The sequence below is a fragment of the Psammomys obesus genome, unplaced genomic scaffold, assembly GCF_907164565.1.
Source record: "Psammomys obesus unplaced genomic scaffold, mPsaObe1.curated_primary_1811, whole genome shotgun sequence".
In the NCBI taxonomy this organism is placed as follows: Eukaryota; Metazoa; Chordata; class Mammalia; order Rodentia; family Muridae; genus Psammomys; species Psammomys obesus.
This window is the reverse complement of record NW_026596463.1, coordinates 773,650-800,176: the sequence shown is the minus strand read 5'-3', so window position 1 is coordinate 800,176 and position 26,527 is coordinate 773,650. Positions and strand designations below refer to the sequence as shown.

The following is a 26,527-nucleotide window of genomic DNA, read 5'->3' as shown; positions in this document are numbered from 1 at the left end:
CACAACATTTCGTTCTAAACACAATGGGAAACTACACCCTAGAAGAACATATGGGATCAGACAGGCTATGGATTTGCAGACTTCAAAATGAGAATGTAAATTCGTGTTTATTCAAGAATTTAAATCCCTGAAATCCACCAGAAGAAACCTTTCAATTACTGAGAGAGCCTGTCGGGATGCAGAGCCTAAAGTAGTGGCTCTCACCTTCCTAGAGCATCAACCCCACAGTTCTTCACCTTGTGGTGACCCCCAACCATAAAAGTATTTCATTGCTACTTCGTAACTGTAATTTTGCTACTGTTATAAATTGTAATATGAAACGCCTGTGAAGCTGTCACAACCCAGAGGTTGAGAAGCACCAGCCTAGAGGGTAGCAAGTGAAACTAGCTGCAAGCACTAGTTCATGAGCTCCTGTCAGTCTACAGCAAACGGTGAAATACATCTTTAAAAGAAACCCCCTCACATGGCTCCTTCAAGCAGCACATTCAACCAGCAAATGAGAACGAGAAGATGGTCCAGTGAGATGCTCTGCTGGTAAAGACCCCGACATCAAGGCAGGCAATCTATGTTCAACCGCTAGGAGAAGGCAATCATGGCAGAAGGAAAATGTCCTCTGACCTCCACATGCACACTCTGGCACACACACATGCTCAAACACAAAGTAGGTAGAAATGTAATTTTAAAAAAGCAAGCAAGAAAACCCCAGAAGGTCTTCCTCCTCAGGTGAGGTGTATGCACAGACCAGGGAGCCTCTGCACTTCAGATACCTGGCCTTCTTACCTCAGGCATAAACACTCTACAGTCATGCTAACCCGACCCAATCAGCACCTACCAAGAACAAAGGAGACTGCACTTGCAAAGGAACCACACAAAAGCTTAAAAGCATTCCTAACTCCAGTTCCACGGGGTCTGCTGCCCAGGTCTCGTCTCCAAGGGCGCCAGGCACACGTAGTGCACGTCTCCACCTGCAGGCAAAGCGCTCCTAGACACCAAATAAGACGGCCATTCTTATTTGCCAACTTGACTACCCCTGGAATCAACTAAAACCCACGAAGCTGTGAGGAACTTTTTCGTAATTAAATTACTTGAAATTGGAAGACACACTTTTAATCTAGATCTTTTGATGTAAGAAGACCCACCTCCAATCTGTGCCATACCCTCTGCCAGCTGCCTATATAAAGGGCACAAAAGAGCCATGTTTTCACTCTTTGCCTGTTCTCTCACACCTAACTAACTGACAGGTCCATTCCTTCACTGGCATTAGAACCTACTTCTTTCCCCATTCCCAGTTCACACTGACGGTAAGCCTTCTGGAGACAGCCTTTGATAAGGTGATGAAGCTAAAATGAAAATATGTGGGTGGGTGCTATGCCAATCATGACAATCTTATAGGATGGGATGAGGGTAAGAACACATATAGCGAGGAGTGATCAGGCAGGAACACAGCCAACCAGAAAAGAGAGACAAAGCTGCTGACATTTTGATCTGCCACTTTCAAAACCTAAGAAGCTTTTGTTGGTTAATTTACCCAGTATCTAAAGCTGTGTTATAGCAACCTAGGCAAACTAATAAGCACACTTTTTCTTTTTCCCAAACTTTTTTTATTATAAAAAAAGTTTACTTTTACTTTTCAATAGCACACCAATATAATGGTGACCACTGCAGGAGACGACAAAACAAAACAAAAACCTTATAGTATTTAAAACATCCAATTAAAATATAACCAGTGCTTTTATGTGAATTAAATAGTAGAAATAGCTATGTATAAGAACTGCTGGGCTGGGAGATGGCTCAGTGGTAAAGACATCACACCTGTAAGCCCAATGGCTAGAGTTCAAGTCCCACAGCCCACTTAAAAAGCTGGCAGCAATGGCACACATCTGTACCACTAGCTCTCCACGGCGAGATGGGAGGCAGGTGGGGAATACCATCCAGAAGCTCTGGCCAGCCGTCCTGGAGCACACAGCACATGTGCACAAATGAGAGAGACCGGCCTCAGGCCGTCCTCTAAGCTCCATACGCGCACTATGGAACATGTGCCCCCCAAACAAACAAACAGAAAGTAAATAAATGTTTGGGGCTGGAGAGATGCCTCTGCAGTGAAGAGCACTTGCTGTTCTTCTGCAGGACAGGGATTCCATTCCCAGCACTTTCAAGGTGGCTTACCACCATCTGAAACCCCAGTTCCAAGAGACCTGACCCCCTCCTCTGACCTCTGAGGGCACCAGGCCCACACAGAGTATACATACATACATGCAGGAGAAACACTTGTACATAAAAAATAAAGCAAATAAACCTAAAATGTACATATTTTAAGAGAAAAGGCTGTCTCTGAAGACATACAACTACTAAATATGAAAATGCTATAAACTCTCACTGTAGTAAACTTACAACATCTCAGGCTCTTTAAAACTGAAAAACAATAGAAAGCAGGGATTAGGGGGAATGGTAATGATACCTCAAGGAAATTTCCCACTGTTTGGTCCATTTTCCCATTTTTCCATAATGATATTTGCCTAAGTAAAAGACAAGAAACCTTTTAAATTATATTCAGGTTAAAACACACACACACACACACACACACAAATGGAATAGAAACTAAATAAGAAGAGATGATCGGACACCCAAATGACAGAAAAGAGGAAACCTTTCTCCTGTTTCCCTTTCCTTTTCCATAAGAATGTTCCAGAACTCTCCTCCCTGGTGTTACCTGGAGAGAGAAATGAACAATGATGAAGGATGAAACACCAATGTTAGGACCTGCCAACCTCTCACCCAGGCATCACCTTGTTCGGTCCTAGTGGAAACCTGGCTAGTTCCTCTTCCACTCAAGCAGTCAAGGCCTCTACTAGCCACCCTATATCCTGACCTGTTTGCTCACACTAAAAACTAGAGAACAGGATGCGAATATTAAAGACAAAGGTTTGGTTCCTGTTTAACAGAAAAGACAGTCTTCGAAACAAACAAGGGTGCCTTTTGTGTTGCCCCAGGAAAAAGCTAGTAACTCTGACATCCAAGGGAAAGACTCCCAGGTCGATTCAGCCCGCTGCAGTGCCCAACCTTCCACAGCTGTCACAACGACCTCCCATCCAGACAGCAAGTGTAATTACTGACCCTTCCCCAGCTTCCCTCTGCTTGTTACCAAAGCAGGAAAAATGAGAAAAGCTCACACCTTCCAGCTCACAGGTACACTGTCTCTTCCTGCTCCTAACTTTCTGCCTCCCGATATATATTCAAATGACCAGCAGCATGTGCTACGAGATGACCTTCAGGGAACCTTAAGAAAGAAGGGGGAGACAGAACCTGGAGGGAACAGGAGCTCCACAAGCAGAGCAACAGAACCAAAAAATCTGGACACAGGGTTCTTTCCTGAGACTGATACTCCAAACAAGGACCATGCATGGAGATAACCTAGAACCCCTGCACAGATGTAGCCCATGGCAGCCCAGTGTCCAAGTATGTTCCCTAGTAATAGGGACTGTCTCTGACATGAACTCAGTGGCTGGCTCTTTGATCACCTCCCCCTGAGGTGGGGTGCAGCCTTACCAGGCCACAGAAGAAGACAGTGCAGCCAGTCCTGATGAGACCTGATAGACTAGGGTGAGAGGGAAGGGGAGGAGGACCTCCCTTATCAGTGGACTATGGAAAAGGGCATAGGAGGAGAAGAGGGAGGGAGGGCAGAACTGGAGGGGAGGTTAGAGGGGGCTACAGCTGGGATACAAAATGAATACATTGTAATTAATAAAAAATAAATTAATTTTTAAAAAGAAATTACAAAATGTTTATATGTTTTGAAATGATGTTGAATTAGCAACGTTTCGAGCACTGTGCTAAAAAGCTGTATCTTTTTACATGTACATGCATGCTTCTTTTTTATTTACCTGCTTCTTCACTTACTATTAACCTGCAGTATTAGGGAACCAAATTTATTTTTTACATAAGTGACATCTTGTGGTGTTAAATGGTATAACTTTTCCTATCCCATTTCAAAAAGTTTCAAGGAACAGGAAACACATCACTGAAAGGCTAAAGCAAACCTTATTCTGACCAGTAGGCAAGCTTGTAGTCTATCAGGAAGAAAAAAAAAAGAACCAGAATACAGCCCAAAGCAAAATTGGACCAAGTTCCACAGAACAGCCGGGGAGGTGGAAGTGCATTTGTAGAGTATTAATGACCTATCTCTTTCATAAATCTAAAATCCAGAGCTCATCACGCCGCCACCCACTCCTCCTCTACCCCTTGTAAAGACAGTGTAAATTAAGAGGAATCTAAACCACACGGCACCAGCGCTCATTAGTGCCGCTCCAAGCATTACCTGAGAAAGTCCCAGACACGTGAAGAAACGCAGTATACACACTTGGAAACTTGGAAGAGCAATCTGACAGTATAATTTTATGTTTATTGAATCTAATAAAAATGGGGGTGGTATTTTACATGCTTTTTTTCCACTGTATTTTTCTAGTAATTTATTTTTATGGCACTTTATAGGAGTATTCATCCATGACAGACTGAATTTTTTCAAAGAAAGAAAAGCTCCTCACCAGTTTGAGAACAGAGCATCACACAATTATCCTGTCAGCCTTACTGTGGTTTGACTAATAATAACATTCTCTAATTCTAGGAGTATATACTTTGTTCAGTTTTCACTCCATCAACCACAGGACATTCCCTCCAGCTAGGCTCCATCACACTCCTGAACAGCCCCCAATACCCTGACCTTGCTACCACTCTGACCTTGTCTTTTCTAGAACTGGATATCCACAGAGACCACACAGCAACTGGCATTTTGTGTGTCCTCGTCAACACAGACTAAGTGATCCTTCCATGACAGATCCATTGTATCTATCAACAGCTTTCCTCAATAATACTCATCCAGGTTTTAGCTATCACAAATCTGTGAATAGTTGTAATTTTTATTTATTTAAGATGACTAGTTTTGAAACAGTGTCACCACAAAGGCCAGGCTGTCTTAGAGCTGAGATCTCCATGTCTCTGCCTCCCTAGTGCTAGGATTACTGGCTTGCAGGAATCACTGTGCCAGGCTTGTTTTTTGATATAAACGTAGGTATTTATGGGGTTCCATGTAATATTTGATATACAGATACACTGCACTGTTCAAATCAGGGTAAGGACATTTACCCCCTTGAACATTTTCTTTATGGTATGTGTATATCCCTTAAGATCTCTGGCTTATACTGCAAGGATTTCTACCAACTTGCTGGCCTCTTAAGCATTTGCTCTGTGAGGTCTTTTGAAATATACGATCGTATATTTCAAATCATTACCCAGTCACCCTACACAGTTACCTTCCCTTCCCTCAAAACAGTTTAAGAGCTGTGTACCACAAAGACCAACATCTGAGACTTAAATCTAAAAATAAGGGTGTGGCACACGTGCTAAGGGACAGTGACTTCCATCAGAGGTGTACCCCAATAGAAGCTATCAAAATCTTGTGGAGACTGGAGGAGATACATTCCCCAAAGCTACAGAAAACTCTGATTACTATTGTGAATGGCCCTGGAGAAGAGGGCTGGGAACTCCACAGCAAGGCTGCTGGCCTTCCCGACAAGCTGTGGACCAGCCCCAGCTCCAGGGATGCTCCAGTCTGCCTACACTTCCTCTCGACAACCTTCAGGACATGGGCATGATGGTAGACGCCTTTAATCTTAGCACTCCGGAAGTAGACACAGGTGGATCTCTGTGAGTTCGAGGCCAGCCTGGTCTACAAAGGATAGTCAAGGATGTTACACAGAGAAACCATGTCTCAGAAAACAAAAACAAAAAACAACTCCAGCTACTCCAGCCAGAACCTTTAACCACCCAGTCACCTACCATCACCCCTATAAAAGGAGGAACCAAAATCACCCTAGTAGAAACAGCTTTCTCTCCATACTGCTTACAGGACTACATGGGGTCTATGTTATAGGCACTCCCTTAACCCTTGCTAAGCTTTCCCTCCTTACCTTTTATTAAAACTTCTCCCACACGGACAATAAACTCTTAATTTAAAAACCAGTGTAGACATCCCAGGAATAACCTTCAGGCTATTTCTCTCGGTTGAGACAAATAAGCACTACTTTTCCACCTGGAAGTGCCTGCCTCCATTATGTTCCATTTGCATTCGTGACGTACAAAAGACAAAAAGGGAGGTGGGGGGAAGGGATCCCTCACGAAATTTCATTCTAATAAATAAAGGAAAATAAGTGCACTTAAGAAGCAAATTCTAAGTCATAAGACAACAAATTACATTATAGAAATGAAGCAAAAGGCAAGATAACAAAGAAAACAGAACAAGCTGTTTTAGGGTGATGGCACTGGACAAAGAATAGGGTCTTTCCAAATGAGAAAGTTAACTTTGCAGGTGGGAGTGGCGGGCGGGAGAATAAGACACTGTATGGAAGGCAGCAGTGCAGTGCTTACACTGAGATCCCATTTTTTTCTTTTTCTTTTTTTTTTTTTTTTTTTTTTTTTTTTTTTTTTTTTTTTTTTTTTTTGGTTTTTTTGACACAGGGTTTCTCAGACAGATGGGCAGGCCTTCCATAACACTGATGCCAATTCAAAAGACACTATCAAGACTTGAAGATAATGAAATTAGTTCTTTAAAGAGCTGGAATTAAAAAGAAATGGGAACATATAAGTCTAGACCTACTAAGTTACAATATATTTAACTTGATGCAGCATTGACACTGCTTGAAAGAAAAGCAGGCTTTACTGTTAGTCACAGGGATTTGGTATAACCCTGCAAATTAACATGTCATTTGGTGTAACTCTGCCAAATCCACCCTAATTTAATGTTCAATAAACTTTGATTTATAAGTCTACTTCTAAAAGTTTTTCTTATAAGCAGATAAACTCACACCAGCTGTGTGCAAAAATATATACTGTAGAACTGCTTATACCTGACAAAAGTGAAATCAACCAAATGTCCTCCAAGAAGAGAGTGACTACCTCAAGGAATACAGTATTGCAGTTAAGAGCCTGAACTTGTTTCATATGGTTCTATAGAAAGATCTCCAAAATTTATTAAGTAAAAATAAAGACACAGAAAGAACTGTGTGTCTGGCTGCATAAGATCCTTTGACTTCTTTCTTATGAAAAAATACATAAGAACTTGTTCATTATGGTTAAGTGTGACGATACGAGAGTGGAAGCTATACATCATCTGTTTATAACATGTAATTAACTCAGCTCCCAGGTTTTCCATAATTTACCAATTTCACTTTTTTTTGCTGTCATATTCAGAGAGACAAAGGCTGGATGAAGTGCATGTACCTGGCATTATTCCCATGGAACCAATAAAGAAACCAGTACAGAAAACAAACTGGAAGAGTCCATCTGACCGTACTCAACTTGCGTTAGCACACCATCCTAACAGTAGGATTGGTAAAACACGGAATTAAACAAAACTTATTTCCAAATCCAATACTGTAAAGAACCACACAAGTAATATAAACTTTGTAATTAACAGTGTTATATGACTTCCTTGTTAATCACATTCTACCATGAGAAAAAAGTTGCATATTTTCTTTTAAACTCTAAATTTTATACAAAGAAAATAGATTGTTGGAACCATAGTAAACACTGATTGTAATTATTCTCAGTGGCAATCTAAAATGTCTATGATATACTCCTGCATGAGTCAAAGTACATTTTATTTTCACTGATAGTACTTGGGCTGTATTTGGTTAACATTAACTCATATAGATTCATCAGCTCAAAATTAGTCAGTATTACAGAATAGTATACTCCATGCACACAATTCATCTTTGCTGGCTCATACGCCTCTTTGCCACTGGCATGCCACCATGATAATAGGCATGATGCCACAGCAACAGATGGGCATAAACACAGACATGCCAGGCAGTCAGTTGGTGCATCAAGTCTGAGTATTAGTATTCACTCTTCCTCCAAAAAATTCATAAACTACATGAGAGTAAAAGTTTTCTACAACAGCGTTAGTAGGATATGCCAATTCAAAGCTAGATTAATTTTTAAACTCTTTTTTGAAAAGAAAACATGTTTCCAAGGCCACAGGAGGTTAAGTTTCCCATCTGATGTGCTGGATCAGCCTTCCGCACAGGGAAAACTGTGGAGACTGCTATGCAACCTCTACTTGAGATAAGTCTGTCCCTAAAGCTCTTGAAAAGGTGCTTCTAACACTCAGCTTCGGAAAGGTTACCTGGGGACACTGTCACGCCCACAAGTTCTATGGAGTTGCAACATGTGTGCTCTTACACTACTGAATTCTCGATCTGGGGCAAGAATGGACAGCACAACACTGGGAATGGTACGGTACCTTCCTGTAACCCCAGCACTCCTGGAGGCAGGAGCATCAGAAGCTCAGGCAGCCCAGGGCAGCCAGGGCTTGTCTCAAAGGAAAGGAGAGTGCGGATATGAAATGGTAAAAATCAATGTTTTTGTGGCAGATTTTTTAAGTCATGTAGTCACTCCAAGTGCCTGATGAAGGCTTCATAGGCAGATCTAAAAACAACAAAAATGCCCCAGCCCTCCCGGATGTAATTTATTTTATTTTATTTATTTACTTTGGTTTTTCTGTGGTAGAGTTTCTCTGTGTAGTCCTGGCTATACCAGAACTTACTTTGTAGACCAGGCTGGCCTTGAACCCAGATCCACCTGCCTCTGCCTCCAGAGTGCTGGGGTTACAGGCGTGCACCAGCCCCACCTAGCAACCAGAATACAATCTAAAACTATAGATCACTGAAAACAGATACTTACCTCTAATCGTCTTTTTTAATTTTAATTTTCCTTATTACTAGTATGTTGGGGAAGGGGTGTGCCACGGTGAGTGTGTTGTCAGGGGACAACTCTGAAGTCTGCTCTCTCCTTCCACCTTTGTAAGGGGTATGGAAGTTGTTAGTCTTCTAATATTAGGCAGCAAATGTCTTCAACCACTCAGCTATGTCATTTTAAAGTGGGATAAGGGGTGAGGAATAGAGGGTGGGACTGCTAGCCAAGGTGGCTGTGACTCAGACCTTTAAATGAACATCAGGAAAGGATAAAGGGCATTCCAGAAGAAAACTAAGAGTGAAGGTACAATACTTGTGAAGGTACAGTCAATGGCTCATTTGGATAAAAGAAAAGACCAGGGGAAGCTGGAGGCTGGAGGGGTGGCTGTGAGAGTTGAAGGAGGCTGGGCTTCAGCTGCCATCCTAAAAACAAGGTTATTAGAAGTGATTACTACAGTGATGCTTTGGGGTTCCTCGGCCCACTTAAAGTTAACATTTTCCACAGCCTGCTCTGACACCAGGAAAGACAAGCACATGAAAACTGCACAGGGGAAGGAGCCCTGAATTCTCAGGGACAAATAAAGCCACAAGGAATAGGCCCATGTTCTCAAACAACACGGGAATCAGTTTACTATTCTGGAAAGAGACCTTTTGTGCAATCAAGAACAGAGTCAAAATGGAGGAAATAGGGGCTGGAGAGAGGGCTCTGAGGTTAAGGGCACTGGCTGTTCTTCAACAGGTCCTGAGCTCAATTCCCAACAACCACATGGTGATTGATAACCCTCTATAATGAGATCTGGTGCCCTCTGCTGGTGTGGAGGCAGACCACTGTATTTGTAATAAATAAATTAAATAAATCTTAAAAAAAAAAAAAAAAAAGATGAAATAGTACCAAGTATACAATGACCAAAAGATGCTGAAGGTATGGTCCACAAAGAGGGAACCTAAGAGTCTCTGGACATGAAAGCAATGGTATACTGTCCCTCACAGAAACACATGTAGACCCAAGTCCAGAAAAGCTTCTGGCTGAGTAACTGGTGTCCACGGTACGAGTTACCAGAGGCTCAGTGCAAATTACTGAGACATACAGGCCTGGTTCAGGGGGCCACAGAGATCCCCATAGAGTCATGTTTGGCTGGAGATGGAACTTGGTGGCAGAGCCCCTGCCTAGCCTGCACAGAGCCCTGGTTCACTCCTCAGAGGGAGTAACATGTCTGGGCAGACTTAGAAATTCTTGACGTATATGAAAGGAAGGGCCAAAGATTACTGGAAAAAAACAAAACTATATAAAGCTGGGCACAGTGATATACACTTTTATCATAGCACTGGGGAGGCAGAAGCAGGTGGATCTCTTTGGTCACAACCAGCCTGGACTACACAGAAACTTCCAAGCTGGCCAGAGCTACATAGTGAGGCCCTAGCTAAAGCAACTATATAAGGTGTATACATACATACATACATATATATACATATATATGTATGTATGTGCTGGCTCACATCTCCAAGCTGAGAACAGAGGCTATAACATGAGAGAGATGGTAGCATTGAAAGGCAGAGAGAAAAAGACAAAAATAACTGTTTCATTGTTGCCAGCAAGTACACACATTTTCACCAATCTCTGTTCACAACTTTAAAGTAATAAAGAGGAGGCATTCAATTACTTACAACATGTAGTGGAAAAAAGAAAAGAAAAATTTAAATAGAGGCAAGAAAAGATTAGGGCCCCAAAGTGATGCCACACAGTTCCACACACACTTTAACTAAGTACTATAAATTTTGCTCTGAGTCTTCCAGCTGTCACAGAACCCTGCCATCTTGGCTTTGTCACCTGCCATTCCTCCACTCCACTGAGACACTTTAACCTGGCTATTCTAGGTGCTCCACCTTAAGCTGAAAAGGCCATCTCATGCCATGATTTCTAACTTCCTTGCCCTTATAGTCTTAAATTCAGCTGGCCACTTCCATAGTCCGAAGCCTTATGAACACCCAAAACTGCTCAACCTCTGAAACATTAAAATCCTATGACTTTTAAAATCAGTGTTTTACTTACGCTTACAGCAGTCTCAATCATTACTCCTTCTACATCTTTGTCTTCTTAAACACTTCTAGTTCAACAAGTAAGTTTTCCCTACTATTCTTCCCACTCCAGCCTGTATATCGTTTTTAACCAAGCATCTTTTGGTACCAATATCCTAAACTTCTTGTCCAAACAGACATTCATAGTTCCCACTTAACAGAACTGCAGTCCATACAGTGAACCTTGACAACTGAGTACTGCCAGACAACAGGACAACACAGACAAGGCTCTAATCTCAGTCACCACACGCCCTAGCTGCTCAGTCACAAGCCTCCAGCTTCCACTGTCTCACCAGCTCTCCACTGCCCGCAAGTCTTCTCCGGACATGTCTCCATTTCTCTGATGACCTAACCATCTGTCTTTTCACTTGCAGACTCCAAATCCATCCTGTCCTCCTCTGCTGTTACCTAGCTCTCTCTTACATTCCCACCCTCCTCTACTGTCTCCTTCTGCTCACCATGTTGGCATTGCCTATCCTTTCTCAAAAAAAGCGCCCAAGATTCTGTGTCTTCCTATAGTCGCCAATTTTCTCTCTGCCCTGGAAGCCAAATTTCTCTAGAGACATGGCCATCTTTCACTTACTGCTCATTCTTTTGTCCATCAACAATCTGATTTTCAAGATCCTTTTATACTGCTTCCTCACCACAAGGGTCACTGACAAATGCTGGCCACCAAATCCCATCCCATTCCCTGACCTCACTGTCCTTCACTATCACCAGCGGCTAGCTCTGCTGCTGGTGGACCTTCTAGAAACACTTTTCATTTCTGCTGGAAGTTCTCTTCTTTCAGAAATGCGCTGGAGAGACTACCTGACAAGAACAGAATGCCTAGAAGGTTGGCCGGGGATGCAGCTCAGGGTACAACTGTGGCCCTGCAGACACACAAGCAAGCAAAAGCAAACAGTAAATGTTAACTAAAAGTTTAAGACAAAACCTTATCACCTTGTACTATATAATCACTGTTCACAAAACCCTGAAGAATTCACCTGGTACTTATTAACCTTATTCATTTTTGTACGGTCACATAAAAGGTACTTTATATAATTTAGTTATTCCAGATACTAGTGAAATATGGTTCAGAAAAAAACAGCAATACAAAAACAGCAATAATTTGAAAATGAAAAAGTACAGCAATGGTTAATGTGAAAATTATCAATGATGATTGATTATCAATGATGCTTTTATGATTATCAATCATAAAAGCAGAAAAGGGCAAAACAAATCTTTAAAAACTCACTGGATCTTAATGGTGTTATGATAGTGGTAATAACCACTGTATTCTATATCAAGCAAGAACTATTAACTGCATACAGCTATTAGTAAATACAAACAGTTTATGTTAAATAAGTTAACAGTCTACATTTAACAGTTTGTTAGACCTTTTAATCCTCATGATTATTCAGAGGTTCTACTGCTACCTTCATCCCTATTTCATACCCAAGAAATTCCGGGGCCAAGAGTGGTTAAGTAGCCTGCCTGGCACACCAGCCACTATGTGACAGGCTTTCCCACCAGGCAGACTAGCCCAAGGGGGCATGGCTGAGCAGCATGCCCTCCTGCCTCAAAAGCTCACAGAAGTCATATAACCATCTTTTCTCTTTCAGAAGATCTGGCCTTTGTGGTAAATCTTAAACACAATGTACTAACGGTGTGTGTGCAGTCAACTCCACAGCTTTCTCCAAACTGAATTCTCTGTTCTTGGCTTTCCAAGTGAGCATTAGTTCTTCCTTCTCCTCAATGGCAGCTTTACCAAGAGTCCACGCTGGCCTTTCACATGCCACACACTGCTTACTCAATGGTGTCCAACATCACCTAGTAAATGGTAACTAGCAGATGTCTGTCACCAGCCTAGGTATGAGGCTACACCTGCCAACATGACTGCCTAAGAGATGTTTGTCTATCAGTTCAAACTCAAGCAATCCAAAACAGAACTCAACACCTCCCCTTCCTCACTTCAAACTTGTTCTATTTGTTTTTCCAACATCATACAATACCACCATTCATGCTGGTCCAAATTAATATCCCATACGTTTCAAAAACAAATCTCATTAAATTCATAATTCTACTTAGAATTCCTTACAGGTCCTTACTGCACAAACTTCCTTATAGTACAAACAAAGTCCAAAACACTCAGCACAAAGTGCCACATGATTTGTATGCAGGCTCTGGCTACCTAAACCTCATCCTTCATTTCCTCCCAGCTCTGTGCTCTGCTCCAACTGAACTTTCTCATGTTCCCAATGAGCTCTACATCATTGCCCATAAACCAACAGTTCTCCTTGGATGTCCTGAGATAAAAGAATATATCTGGGGCTGGAGAGATGGCTCAGAGGTTAAGAGCACTGTCTGTTCTTCCAGAGGTCCTGCGTTCAATTCCCAGCACCCACATGTGGCTCACAACCATCTATAGTGAGATCTGGTACCATCTTCTGGCCTGTAGGAACAAAAGGAGGCAGAATACTATATAAATAATAAATAAATAAATCTTAAAAAAAAAAAAAAAGAATATATCTGCACTATTCCTCTACCCAATATGGTAACTGCTAGCTACAGGGTCCTACAGACTCATTCCAGTGGGAATGAGAAACTGAGTCTTCAATTTCAATTAAAGTTAAATAGTTCCATTTGGCTAATAGCCCTAATAAACAGCACAGCTCTGAACCTGTGTCTATTTGGTTCCCTCTGCAAGCTATAGACAGGTACATGAGGAAATACTCACTCTTCCTTAGGTAATTCTATCATAATTATTAATAAGGTTTCATTCTCTGTGTAGGTGTATGAAATATATATTTTTTGCATGCCACAGCTGTCTACTCTATGTCTGTGTTCACTATCAACATCTAAAATGCATATTTCTTACAAAAAGCCCCATCCAGGGAGAGTACCAGAAAAGGGAGGAATCCAGTCTCTATGGAGTTAACAGATTCTCTCTGGGCATCAAATGGGGCTTATTTTAGAGCTGGTGAGCATGTGCTAAGTGTTTTGTGTTGTTCCCATGGTTCTCCTTCTCTTTGTGTTTGGCCCTCTCCATCAGCTGGTCCCATAAACAAGGATGGTAGCAGTTGCTGCCACCTTACACAAAACCCGTTCACACATCTCTCCTTGCATTGCCTTTTCTTCGCTCCCTGTAATAACAATTAACTACAATTCCTCACTTTTCCCTCAAGTCTGCTCGGACTCGGCAGTGTACCTAAGATGCTGGTCAAGATTACCAAATTTGACAGGTGGTGGCAGCACACGCTTTTAATCCTAGCACTTGGGAGGCAGAGGCAGGAGGATCTCTGTGAGTTTGAGACCAGCCTGGTCTATAGAGAGAGTTCCAGGATAGCCAAGGCTACACAGAGAAACCCTGTCTCGGGAGGTGTGGGGTGGGGTAGGAGGGATTACCAAATTCTCCACACCAACCAACCCAAACTCACTTCTCAGTGGTCACTTTCCCTGACCTGTCTGTATGCTCTGACCCTGTTAACCCAAGGATGTCCTAGCGGGTCATACTCCAGCTCCTTTCTCTCCTCATTCTCACCCCATGGCATCTCCATTGTGTCTCCAGCCTCGTTCCTCCTTTGCACTCCAGATCCAGACTCTACTTTCCTGCCCAACACTACCTCAAACTTAACGCACTCAAGTCCCTGGCCCCTGGCTTTGCGGTTTTTGTCTGTCTGCTTTTTTGTCTTCATATAGTCATCTTCATTGTGTTCAGTGGCAGTTCTAAACTTCCACCGCATACACAAAACACTGTCTGAACAGGAATGGCCCCCAAAGGCTCATGTGTTTGGATGGTAGCACATAGGGAGTTGCACTATGTGGCCTTGTTGGAGTAGGCGTAGCCCTGCTGGAGGAAGTGTGCCACTGTGTGTGGGGGGGGAGGCTTTGAGGTCTATGCTGAAGCTCCGCCCAGTGTGGAATCCAGTACCCTTCTGCTGCCTTTGGGTCAAGATAGAGAACTCTCAGCTCCTCCAGCACCATGTCTGTCTGCACTTTGTCATGTTCCCACCATGGCGCTAATGGCCTAAACCTCTGAACTGTAAACCAGCCCCAATTAAATGTTTTCTTTTTTAATACCTGCTAAAGGCTGGAGAGATGGCTCAGTAGTTAAGAGCACTGTCTGTTCTTCCAGAGGTCCTGAGTTCAATTCCAGCACCCACATGGTGGCTCACAACCATTTATAATGAGATCTGCTGCCCTCTGATGGCTTGCAGGCATTCATGCAGGCAGAATACTGTATATATAATAAATAAATAAATCTTAAAAAAAAAAAAAAAAAGACCTGCTGTGGTCAGGGGCTAGAGAGATAGCTCAGTGGTTAAGAGCACTGGCTGCCCTTCCAGAGGTGCGGAGTTCAATTCCCAGCAACCACACAGTGACTCACAACCATCTATAATGTGATCTGATGCCCTCTTCTGGTATACGTCATGATGTCTCTTCACGGCAATAAAACCCTAAGATAACCACTGTATCTTACTCTTAACCCATTTACCATCGATAAAGCATCAGCAAGATGTTTGATCATCTTCTTGTGGTGATGATCTCAGACCTGTAAATAACTACTAGTTTAGGAGGAGTCTTTTAGATCTTTTAAAAGTTAAAGGGGTCATCTTCCTCAAACCCCACAATGGCATTCCTTCTCTTTCCAGTTCTTAATCCACTCCAAGAACAGAGGAGGAAGGAAAATATCCCAAGTCTTTTCAAGGTCCTTTTGCAAGCTGGTCCCCTTCCTGCATCCCAAACCCTACCTCTTCTCAACTCATATTCTATTTTTTCACTGTTCCTCCCTTGCTTTCTCCAGCCACACTGGCCCCTCTCTTGATCCTCTCATGGATCAGAAATTCTCCTGCCTTGATGCCTAAGCAATTGTTATTCCCTGTGGATGAGTAGACAGCCACAACACCCCCTCACCTCCTTCACATATGCCCATAGATTTTCTCCTGGCTCTCCACTGGAAACTCCATCCCAACCCCACTCTAAACTATCCTTTACTCCACCATCCACTGCACTCTTTATCATCAGATGGCCTCACAGTAACTTGTTTAGTGCCTATCTTTCCCAGCTAGAAATCTAAACTCCAGGACAGCACCCTATTCACAGCCTACTCCTCAACATCAACAACAGTGGCTGGAGCCACTGAGACAGCTTAGAGGGTAAAGACATACGCCACCAAGCCTTCAATCTGAGTTTGATCCCCAGGACCATTTGGCAAAAGGAGAGAACCAATTTCCAAAAGCTGCCCACAGATCCCAATATGGAATGGAACATACTTACAGGTGCATGCACATACACATATACACATACATACACACATATATACACAACAAACACACACAACACACAAAGAAAGGGGAGAGGGCAGAGGAGAGAGGAGAGAGAAGGAAGAATATTTTTAAAGAACAATGCCTAGCATTCAGACGTTTCTATGTGTTGAATCAATAAATTACTTCTAAAATTTTTTGGTTATTGAAATAGATCTGTCACACAAGTGACACTTAACAGTTACCCATGTTCTAAACATATTCTGCTTCAAACTCTCCAATGGCTTTGCTTGGCTGAACAAATTCCAAACCCCTTAGTTATGGAGCCTGTACAAACTGGCCCCACCTTGCACTCCACTCCTTACCATTCTGCCCTCATGTACCAATTTCTTCCCCATCCTTCAGGATCATATTCTTCACCCATTCTAAGAGCAAAGATGATGCACTCTGCCAAACCATGGTTTTGGAACCAGCTTCATTTACTGCCTCCCCCTTGTTTGACCTCCATGCCCACACATTCTGCTGAAGGATTAGATGCTGGCCTTCGGATTAGGAGATCAGTTCCTATCAGCAATACAAATAATCAGCCCCTCAGTAAGCAGGCATTGGCTACAAAATGTCTGCTTGTGGGTCTGTGGACTTGTTACAGCTGATATGCTAAATGTCTTTCCTAAATACAACCAGCACTGCTCATAATAAGAAATACAAAAAATCATTTCCTCCCTGATTATTCTACTTTGGGCTCTTCACTTTAAATTTTCAATTTGGACTGGGGGTAATTTGTTTTTGTCAGTGGTTCATTTATGCACGATGCTGTCATATTATTTTACTACGACACATTTGTCATTCTGTGAGTGTAACTTTAACGCATTAAAAAAAAAAAAAACATTTCAGTGAACCATCTGTCTGCTTTTTGGTATTGCTGATGTTTAAAATCATTCCTTCCCAGAAATAATGCTCAAAGCTCTAAATGTCTCCTAAGATAACACTACCTCACAGCTTGTCATCTGACAAACCAGAAATGTTAACAATTCAGATTATTAGACATTTCGGTGATCTTAAAGTAGCCTCTATCAAGAGGTAAGCAGTTTTCCTGGCTGATTTGCTTAAGTATCAAGTCAGAGCGGACTCTCCTCCAAGAATGAGCCCACATGAAACAAAGCAAGAGGAAACACTATAGAAAGTAGGGCTCTGCTTATAGGCATGTTTCATCAAATTTTTATTCATCACATTTAGTTCAAAATGTCTCAAACATTAAATTATATTAACAAATGGCATTTGATACATATACTGACTAGGCAGGAATTCTAACACAATTTAACAGTAATTATCAGACTGTATTACTGTCAGGAGAAGAATGTCTACAGGAGAAACATTGTTTCTCATCTGCCATGGCTGGGAGTCCAGCTCATGGCAGATGATAAGACCCTGCATCAGATCACAGCACCAAGGCAAACAGAAACACAAAGGAATGTGTATGCGATGATCCCAAGTTTTAATAAAACGTGCCTTTGAAGAGTATGAGACTTAAAATCTTGATTGACATGACAATTCCAAGTTAATGAAACCTTACACTGTCAGGACAAAAGCAGTGTCATGAAGAAAACGGCTGTTCCAAAACTATTTCAGATGATAAGCTGCCTTTTGTACAGGGGCCACAGAACAACTACCCTCTCCTTACAAGGTGGACGGGATCAAGCCACACCTTTAACACAGAACACTACACACAAAATCTATCACTGAGCAAGAGCCCCAGCCATCCTGTGTATGAGTGTGTGAGAGTATGTGTGTGTCATTGTGACTGTGTGTCCGTGTGTGAAGTTTGCACATGTGTGCAGGTATCCACACTGGCCGAAACAAGTTGTCAAATAACTGAAGCTGGAGTTACAGGCAGCTGTGAGCCAGCACTGTCAGTACTGGGAACTGAATTGCAGTCCTCTACAAGGGCAGCCCATACTCTCAGTGCCAGTCATCTCTCTCCCTAAGCCTCCACATCTGAACAGCACTGACTAATCAGACAGCAATCCTGATACAGTCAGAATCCCTGAACAGTGTAAAAGACCTTAAAATACCTGTCCGGCAAAATTATGAACCAAAAATATATTTTCCTAATCCACTTTGCATAAATTAGGTCATTTCCTATTACAATATGTGAGGGACTTCTCTAAGTCAGCAGACCCTTAGGGTCGCATATCAGATATCCTGCATATCAGGCATTTACGTTATGATTCATAACAGCAGCCAAATTAAGGTTATAAAGTAGCAGCCAAATAATGTTATGGTTGGGGGCCAGCAAAACATAAGGACCTGTAGGGGGACATGTTGGGGGCCGCAGCATTAGGAGGGCTGAGGACCACTGCCCTAGGTAAATGTTCAACAAGTATCCACTGAGTGTCCAGAATCCCAAGAACACAGAACTACTAAACAAAGTAAACATATCAGTCAGAAATAGCAGAGTAAGAAGAGAGGAGACCTAGCTTTTACAACTGGAACCATAAGAAGCATTGAACAAAACAATGAAGACATGATACAGGTCCCAGTAAAACAAAACATCCATGGAAACTAAAACAGTAACATAAACATATCTACAGCCTCATATTATGAGACAGTAGCAACATGTAAGCTCTGTCAAGAACAATGTTTTACTATTAGTGAAGTACAGACACCTCGAACTGGCTTATTTTGAAAATATACTTAAGGACATTCTCTAAACAGTCTGTCTCATTTGGTGCATGTCTACTGCCTTCCTGGAAGACAGAAAAAATGGCAGAGATAAAGCTAAACATGCAGCAACTTCATACTAACCAGGTATGTGTGGATCTCCCTGCTCAGCAGCAGTGAGACACACTGGGATTAAAGACAAGAGGGAGGGGCTGGAGAGATGGCTCAGAGGTTAAAAGCAGTGGTTGCTCTTCCAGAGGTCTTGAGTTCAATTCCCGACAATCACACGGTGGCTCACAACCATCTATAATGAGATCTGGTACCCTCTTCTGACGTGCAGGCAGAACAGTGTATATATACATAATAAATAAATAAAAATGTCTAAAAAAATTTAAAAAGAGAGGGAATGAAGGGATGCCCACGGCTGACACTGTAAAGCTGAGACTGTAATGAAAATGTACATTAACATAATGCCCACTTCAGGAAACCGTGCAGCCCTTCCGTAGTCTCTAAACCTGCTCTGTGGATCTAAAGTCACAAATCCACTCCAACCTCAGCAGAGGGTTAACTGTCACCTTAATGTAGTTCAGGAGGTGATGGACTGCTGAATTATTAAATGTAAGGGCCTCTGCTGCCTTCATTGTATTTATCCTCACGCTGCACTTTCATGATTCTTTTATTTAGCAGCAAATGCCTTTTTTCTGCACTGCCCCTCTTATAACAAACTGTCCTTGGGTGGGTCAACTGTCCTCATGATTTCCTATCTGCTGCCCAGAACCTTGAGGTCCAAATCATTCTGATCTGAACATGGATCCTTTCCTGCAGCTCTCCTGGCTTCCTGACCTAAATAATCTTCCACTTTCACCCATGTGGTAAAAATCTCCTCAGACCTTAGCATCCAACATCACCACTTCAGTGAAGCTCTTATAGGTTTTCCGTAAGTTAGTACAGATTCTAGTTTAGAAATCACCCTCATCTGGGCACAATGGCTCATGCTTGTAACCCAAGCACCACAGGGAGGTTGAGAATAAAGGGCTGTTTCACGTTTGGGCCTAATCTGGTCTACATACAGTGAGTTCCAGGCCAGTCTGAACAGTCGGAGACCATACCTTACAGAAAGTGGGACAGAGAGACAGAGACAACCAGAGAGAGAGGTTGGGAGTTGGGGGGGAGAAGGGATGGAGGGAGAAAAAGAAAACAGGGAGAAGAGAGAAAAGGAAGAAGGGAAAACGAGAGCACTTTGCTTCAAATACAATGTCTTACAAAACTCTCCCAGAACAGGCAAGTCTTAATCACACCCTTTCTAGGAACAAGGAAACTGAAATTTGAGGAATTCAACCAAGCTTAACAAGAAAACACTGCTACACTGGAAAGCACTAACTGAAACCTAGTCTCCTCCTTCTGAAATGCCCTAAAACACAGGAGACTCCAGAAACCCTGTGCTCTGGTATTACCAGCATCATGCATTTGCAATCACTCTATGTTTCTGAGAAAGACAAAGAAAGGAGCTGGATGACAACAAACTAGCTAGATAAAAGGAGTTCTAGCATCCTGTGGTGGTTTGTTTGAATGAGAATGGCCTCCAGAGGCTCCTTGGTCCCCATCAGTGGTACTCTTTGGTACTTGTTAGCAAGAGTGGCCTTGTTGGAGAAGGTGTGGCCTTGGAGGATATAAACTTCTGGGAGTGGGCTGTGAGGTTTCAAATGCCCACTCCAGGGCCAGTTTTGCTCCCTCTGCCTGCTGCCTGCAGATCAGAACAGAAAGCTCTCAATACTGCTCCATGATGATCATGGACTAACCCTCTGAAACAGGAAGCTAGCTCCAATGAAATGCTTTTCTTTATACGAGTTGCCTTGGTCATGGTGTCTCATTAAAGCAAGAGCACTTGCTAAGACACATCCCAGAGAACAGAGAGCCAATTACAATTTTCGATGAACGATTTCAGATTTGTTAGAAAGAAGTGGGAAGCCAAAGGCTCTAAACATAAAAATAAGGAGGCAGAGTTGCTAATTTACCCTGGTTTGATCAATACAGAATGTACACACGTTGAAATACAATGAACATCATAAATATACACAATTACTACATGGTAATAAAAATTTTTAAATGCTGACTAATGAGATACATAAAACACACTTAGAAATTCAAAAGAATCAGAAAATTGACTAGTCTTATGTTTCATCTAGAAATTGCTTTGCAATTAAATGCTTAAGCTAGAAAAAAATGAAATTATTTCTTTACACATACACCCAAATAGACTAAGAAAGGTTTTTTCTTTTTTTTTTTTTTTTTAAGATGAAGAAATATAACTTAGAAAATAACTAAAAGCAATGAAAGTTTAAACTATTCGAAAATAATAAGGGGGACAAAGAAATTAGTTCTTTACATTTAAAGGTGAAGAAATAAAGCTTAAGGCCAATAAACTAACACATTGGCATAATTAACAAAACAACTGTGTTAAGGATCTGCTTTCATAAAACTATATAATCCTACTTCTGGTTTTGTTTGAAGGGTGAAAAGGATTAAAAATTACAGGTAAGATTCTGAAAACAAAAATCAGTAACTGACCAGGAAGAGATTAGACATCCTCGGAACAGTGAGTAAAGAAACAAGGTCCCAAGACATGGTATGAGAGAGCACATCTCAGAGGATACAGGGAACAGGTGCACCCCACTCACAACCACAGCCGTAAAGGCAGGTTCAGTCTGGTATCTTAAGACTAGGGGTGGCTCAAGCAGTGAAGGAAACCTGAGTGTTTCCCAACACCCACATCAGGCAGCTCACAACCATGTGTAACTCCAATCCAGGGTCAGCTGATGCCTCTCCTGGCCTCTTTGATCACCTCCACTTACATGCACATACTCAAGAGAGACACACACATTCACAGACACAAAAATAAAAATAAAACAGAAGATTCATGTCTGGCTGCTGAAGACTTTAATGACAAAACTAACTACACAGTCTCAACGTTATCTTCCTACAAACGGGTGGGGGGTGATGGTAAAAATAGTAATGACATAGTCAAGGTACTAGAAAATTAGGAAGATCGGGTGTCATTTGTCTCTAGTCAGTTGGAAGACATATCACCTATGGCAGTGCTCTAATCAGAGCCATATAGCCCAAACCTAAAGCTAACAAGACACCAGCAAATCCCTGTTAATCAGCATGCCATAAAATAACTGGCTAGTACTCTTTAAATATGTCAGGGGGTCATGTAAGACAAAAAAAGGCTAAGAAATCAATAATGGAGGTTAAAGAGATCTGATCGCTATATAAAATACTGTGTGACACTAGACCGGCTCCTGTAATAATGAGAAACATCCTAAAAGAAAGAAAAGGGCACTATTGAAACAAAGGGCAAAACTGGATTATACACTATCCTGTACCAGTATTAGACTTCTTGATCATATCTGTAACCATGATTGCATAAAAGACTTTTTATTACCAAAAACATATACTAAGGTTTTAAGGATAAAGGGCACAATATAAACAACTTAATCTCCAGAGCTCAGAAGACAACAATTCATGTGACGTGTGTGTGTACCTTCAAGTGTGTATGAATGTGAAAGGAAAGGGACAAGGAGGAAGGTAGAGAGGAAGGGTGGAGAAGGGAGAGAGGGGAAGGGAGGGCAACATGTACACAGAACAGCAACTCTTGTTTTATTGGTGATTCTGGACCGGAGAGACAGCTCAGCTGTTAACAGCACATGCCAATCTTGCCAAAGACAAGCACTCAGGCAGCACTCAGGCAGCTCACAACCGCCTATTAACACCAGTTCCAAGGGTATCTAATGCCTTCTTCTGGCCTCTATGGGTACTGCACAAACCCACACTGAGACATAGAAGTAAAAGTAAAAACTTTCGATATGATTTTAAAGTAAAAACAAAACAAACAGAACTTTAGTGGATTTCAAAGTAATCCATTAAAAAGTAGAACAAAGGTGCCAGGTGTGAAAGGTCATGCTTGTAAATCCAAGCACTCAATAGTGTAAGGCAGAAGGGTTACAAGTTTGAGGCCAGCCTGGGATACAATGAGATTCTGTCTCAAAAGACCTTTTTTTTTTTTTTTTTTTTTTGGGGGGGGGGGGGGGGAGAGGGATGGGGGGCATGTCTGTCCTGGATCTCTCTTTGTAGGCCAGGCTGGGCTCGAACGCACAGAGATCTGCCTGCCTCTGCCTCTGCCATGTGTTTTTAAATAAAAGCTCAGGAGAGATTAAGTGGCCACTTCCAGAATAGGAGTCTATTTGTTTCTACACAATTAGCTCCATTACAATGCAGTTCAGTAGCCAAAATGTTTCAACTCCTAAAAAAATGTCAAGGTTATAGTATCTATGGCTGCTATTCAAAGTTTTAAATCTTTGCATTCCCTAACAAAAAACAGCATAAATTTCAAGTAGTTAGCAAGACTTGTAGTACTAGTAACAGTAGTTAATAGTACAAACACATTAAAAAAAGGACTGAGATTATAACGTCTGGGTTCAAATCCATACAGCTTTGTGACCTGGGGCAGACTAACCACTGGACTCCAAATACCTCACCCATAAAATGGAATCAGAGAAGTACATGATACCATCCCCGAAGGACTGAGGACAGGTGATGTCTCAGTCCTTGATGTCTCATCAAGGCGAGACCCAGCACACAAACCCACGCAAACCCACGCAAACCCACAAGCACTCAATGTTAGTTCATTTTAATTCAACACTAACTTCAATTACCCTATGTCAGACCCAACTTCACAGAATCTAAAAGAACACCTTAGATCCTCACAAATGAGAAAAGGAAATGAACGAGTCACATGCAAATTCACCAACTGAAATATTTTGCTGAGAAAAATGTGGTTAGAAGAAACTCCTTGTTGGATCAGTCACCTAAATCCACACAAAGGCAGATGACATCAATCATTTTCTTAAGCTTTCCTATCCTGGAAATAATGAACACAAAGATAATTAATATGCTATATACAAGATAGCAGTCAATAGAGTCAAAACTTAAGTGTTTCATATATTAGCACTTTATAGTCTACCCAACTGTATTAAAATTTGAATTAAAAATGGGTATTGACAGTTCACACCTGTAATTCCAGAACCTAGGAGGCAGACGCAGGAGAATGGCAAGTTCCAGTGTGAGGCCAACCTGAGCTACAGAACTAGACTCTTGTCTATAATCACTTTCCTACCAAATTCTTACTTTTTAAAGATTTACTTATTATTTATACAGTATATAGTATTCTGCCTGCATGTGTGCCTGTAAGCCAGAAAGAGGGCACCAGATCACAGTATAAATGGTTGTGAGCCACCTTGTGGTTGCTGGGAATTGAACTCAGGACCTTAGGAAGAACAGCAAGTGCTCTTAACCTCTGAGCCATCTCTCCAGCCCCCAAATTCTTACTTTATTATAACCTCTTGACACCACAAAACTATCAGCCCAGTTTCTTTATGTGCCCAATCTAGTGATGGTCTATTAAGTTTCACCACATTGTGTAACGCTAAGAGATCAAAAGTAGTAAAAATGTGGACTGTCAAGGTGGTGTGTGCACTGGGGAGGCAGAGGCAAGTAGATTTCTCTGATTTCCAGGTCAGCCTGCTCTATATAATGAGTTCCAGGCCAGCCAAGATTACATGTCAGAAAGGGGTGGGAAACAATAATTAAACAAAGTTGTCATAATTCTGTACTTTTATACACAACCCAGTCCCCCCCCCCCAACCCCCCCCCCCCCGCAAGGAAACCTCTAAGGATGTTTTCAATTCTGGGTGGTATCTGACATGATCCTTTAATAACCTTTTACAAAAATACGTGTATGCTGGTTATTTTTTTTTAATTCACACTATTTGTAAATAGTTATTTGTAAATAACTAAATTATGATTGGTTCACAACAACCTTCTACTTATATTTTAGCTCAATGCTTTGGGGGCTGATGCAAAGATCATCATGTAAAAACCAAGTGGTAAACCAAGGTGGTAAAACCAGTTTGTTATTCATATAGCCCAAACCACTGCTCAGCCCCTACACTGCAGGGTCCGACAAGCAGCAGACCCTCTCTCAACTCCTCTCCCCAAATACTCTCGTTACCTTCAATAAGTGACTTTCTCAAGGTCTGATCCTGTAGACCTTAAATTCACCAGAAGTTCAAAATTCAAACCCCTTATGAGCTCGGTCAACGGTTTGGGAAGTGGGACCTCGGCTCAACAACTGGTTGTCTTTCCCCCGCCCCCACTAAAGTTCGAAAACCACCAGCGCCGCCTTTGGCAAACACAGCCGTCCCCGGCAAGCCCACCTCACCCGCCCCCGCAACAGGAGACTCTCGGGAGCCGCCTTGCGTCCCCGCACCCGGGTCCTCACTTCTTCCAATCGCTGAAGAGGCCGAAGGCGCCCGAGGGAGAGATGGTCGAGGTGGCCTCCTGCCCCAGCTCCGCCGCCTCCCCTCCTCCCGGCTGCTCGTTGTACGCGAAACTGTTGCTGGACATCGCGGCGGTGCCGGCGAGCGGGCGGGTGCGTCCCGGGGTATCTCCGAAGGGCTCGCGTCCCGAGGACACCGCACAAAACTAGTTCTGTGGCCGGAGGGGCACGCGCCGGCGCTTCCGGGCTCGTCACCGCTCCGGCTGACCCGGCCGCCCACCCTGCGCGTGCGCACTGGGTGCGCCCGGGCCCGCGCGCCGCCGCTCCGGCTTCGCGGGCCCGCGCTCCGGATGTTACTGGTGGCCAGGAAGCCGTACCCGGGACCCTTGGCCGGAAGCTGGGAGTTACAACGAGTTTGCAGTAGGGTGGTGGGCCAGTAAACTGGGCTCGAGGCCCTGATGCGCCCTGCCGAAGGAGACCTCAGATCCTCCGGGGTGCTTTGCTTCACTTCTGCTGCCCGCTGACGCTCCCCGAATTCCTGCGTGCACAAGCCAGATGAACCTGGCTTCGCGGTCACGAGCTCGCTAGCCCGAGGCTGGCTTCCGCCCCTCTCCAGCGCCGCCAGACGAGCAGTCTGGATTTGAAAGCTCCTCCTCCCAGGAGTAGCTTGCAGGCTCTGCACAGGAGAGGCCGTCTCCCGGCGAGGAGGTGCCCACTTGGAGCTCGAGGCGTGCGTCCTGCCCGCAGCCGAGCCTCGGCAGGCTGCGGGAGTACCCTCGCCTCTGGGCGCCGCCTGCTCCCGCTGTGGCAAATAGCTTTTCAACATCCCCCCCAAGCAGCGAGATGGGATGATTGCTGGCCGCGGAGCTGCAGCCCTCCAGCCCTCGGTAGTCTTCCCCAGCCAGCCTCCCTGGTGGCTACCGCTCCCTTTCCCTACTCCTGCGGTCCAGAAGGAACTGAGTACCTGGAGCCCGGCAGTCAGCCACCAAAACCCAAAGGTAGCGCCAAACAAATACCAACTTGGGCCCCACCAAGGATCCTCTACTTGACTGAAAGGTCGCGTCATCTCTAAGGAAACATGCTTCTCCCTAGTGCTAGTACTGAGAGGAGCCTCCAAACTGATCAAATGTTGGCAGTTAATTAACCTTTCAGTGCACCAGTCCAGACACGCAGTGTTAGCGCCTCTCAAATGTGTTGCTTCCCAGTGTTGATGATACTGATTTGTAGAATCCTGCGTACAGCTGATCAACAGTGATCATGTTATATGATGCTTTACTTACACCCCAGACACTATTCTAAGTGATGTGCATAGGATAATTTATTTACTAAGAAAAGACACCAGGCTTTGGTTACTTTATCTGTCAAAGAAAGGACACTGCTGTACACATCCCCACTACAGACTATACCTGACTGTATAATCTCTGGATTTTAGAATATTTTACACTTTTACTAGAATTCTT

The 26,527-nt window shown here is 43.0% G+C and overlaps 1 protein-coding gene across 4 annotated transcripts in view; it reads right to left on the bottom strand.

The window, feature by feature from the left end:
* The window catches only part of Ap3b1 (adaptor related protein complex 3 subunit beta 1), a 214,189-nt gene extending 188,626 nt beyond the window's left edge, over positions 1-25,563 (bottom strand). For all 4 annotated transcript variants that reach the window (XM_055598376.1, XM_055598377.1, XM_055598378.1 and 1 more), the window contains exon 1: positions 25,071-25,563. In XM_055598376.1, the coding sequence (XP_055454351.1) occupies positions 25,071-25,195 (125 nt within the window). In that variant the 5' untranslated portion in view covers positions 25,196-25,563. The remainder of the gene's footprint in view (positions 1-25,070) is intronic.
* Positions 25,564-26,527: the final 964 nt, after the last annotated feature.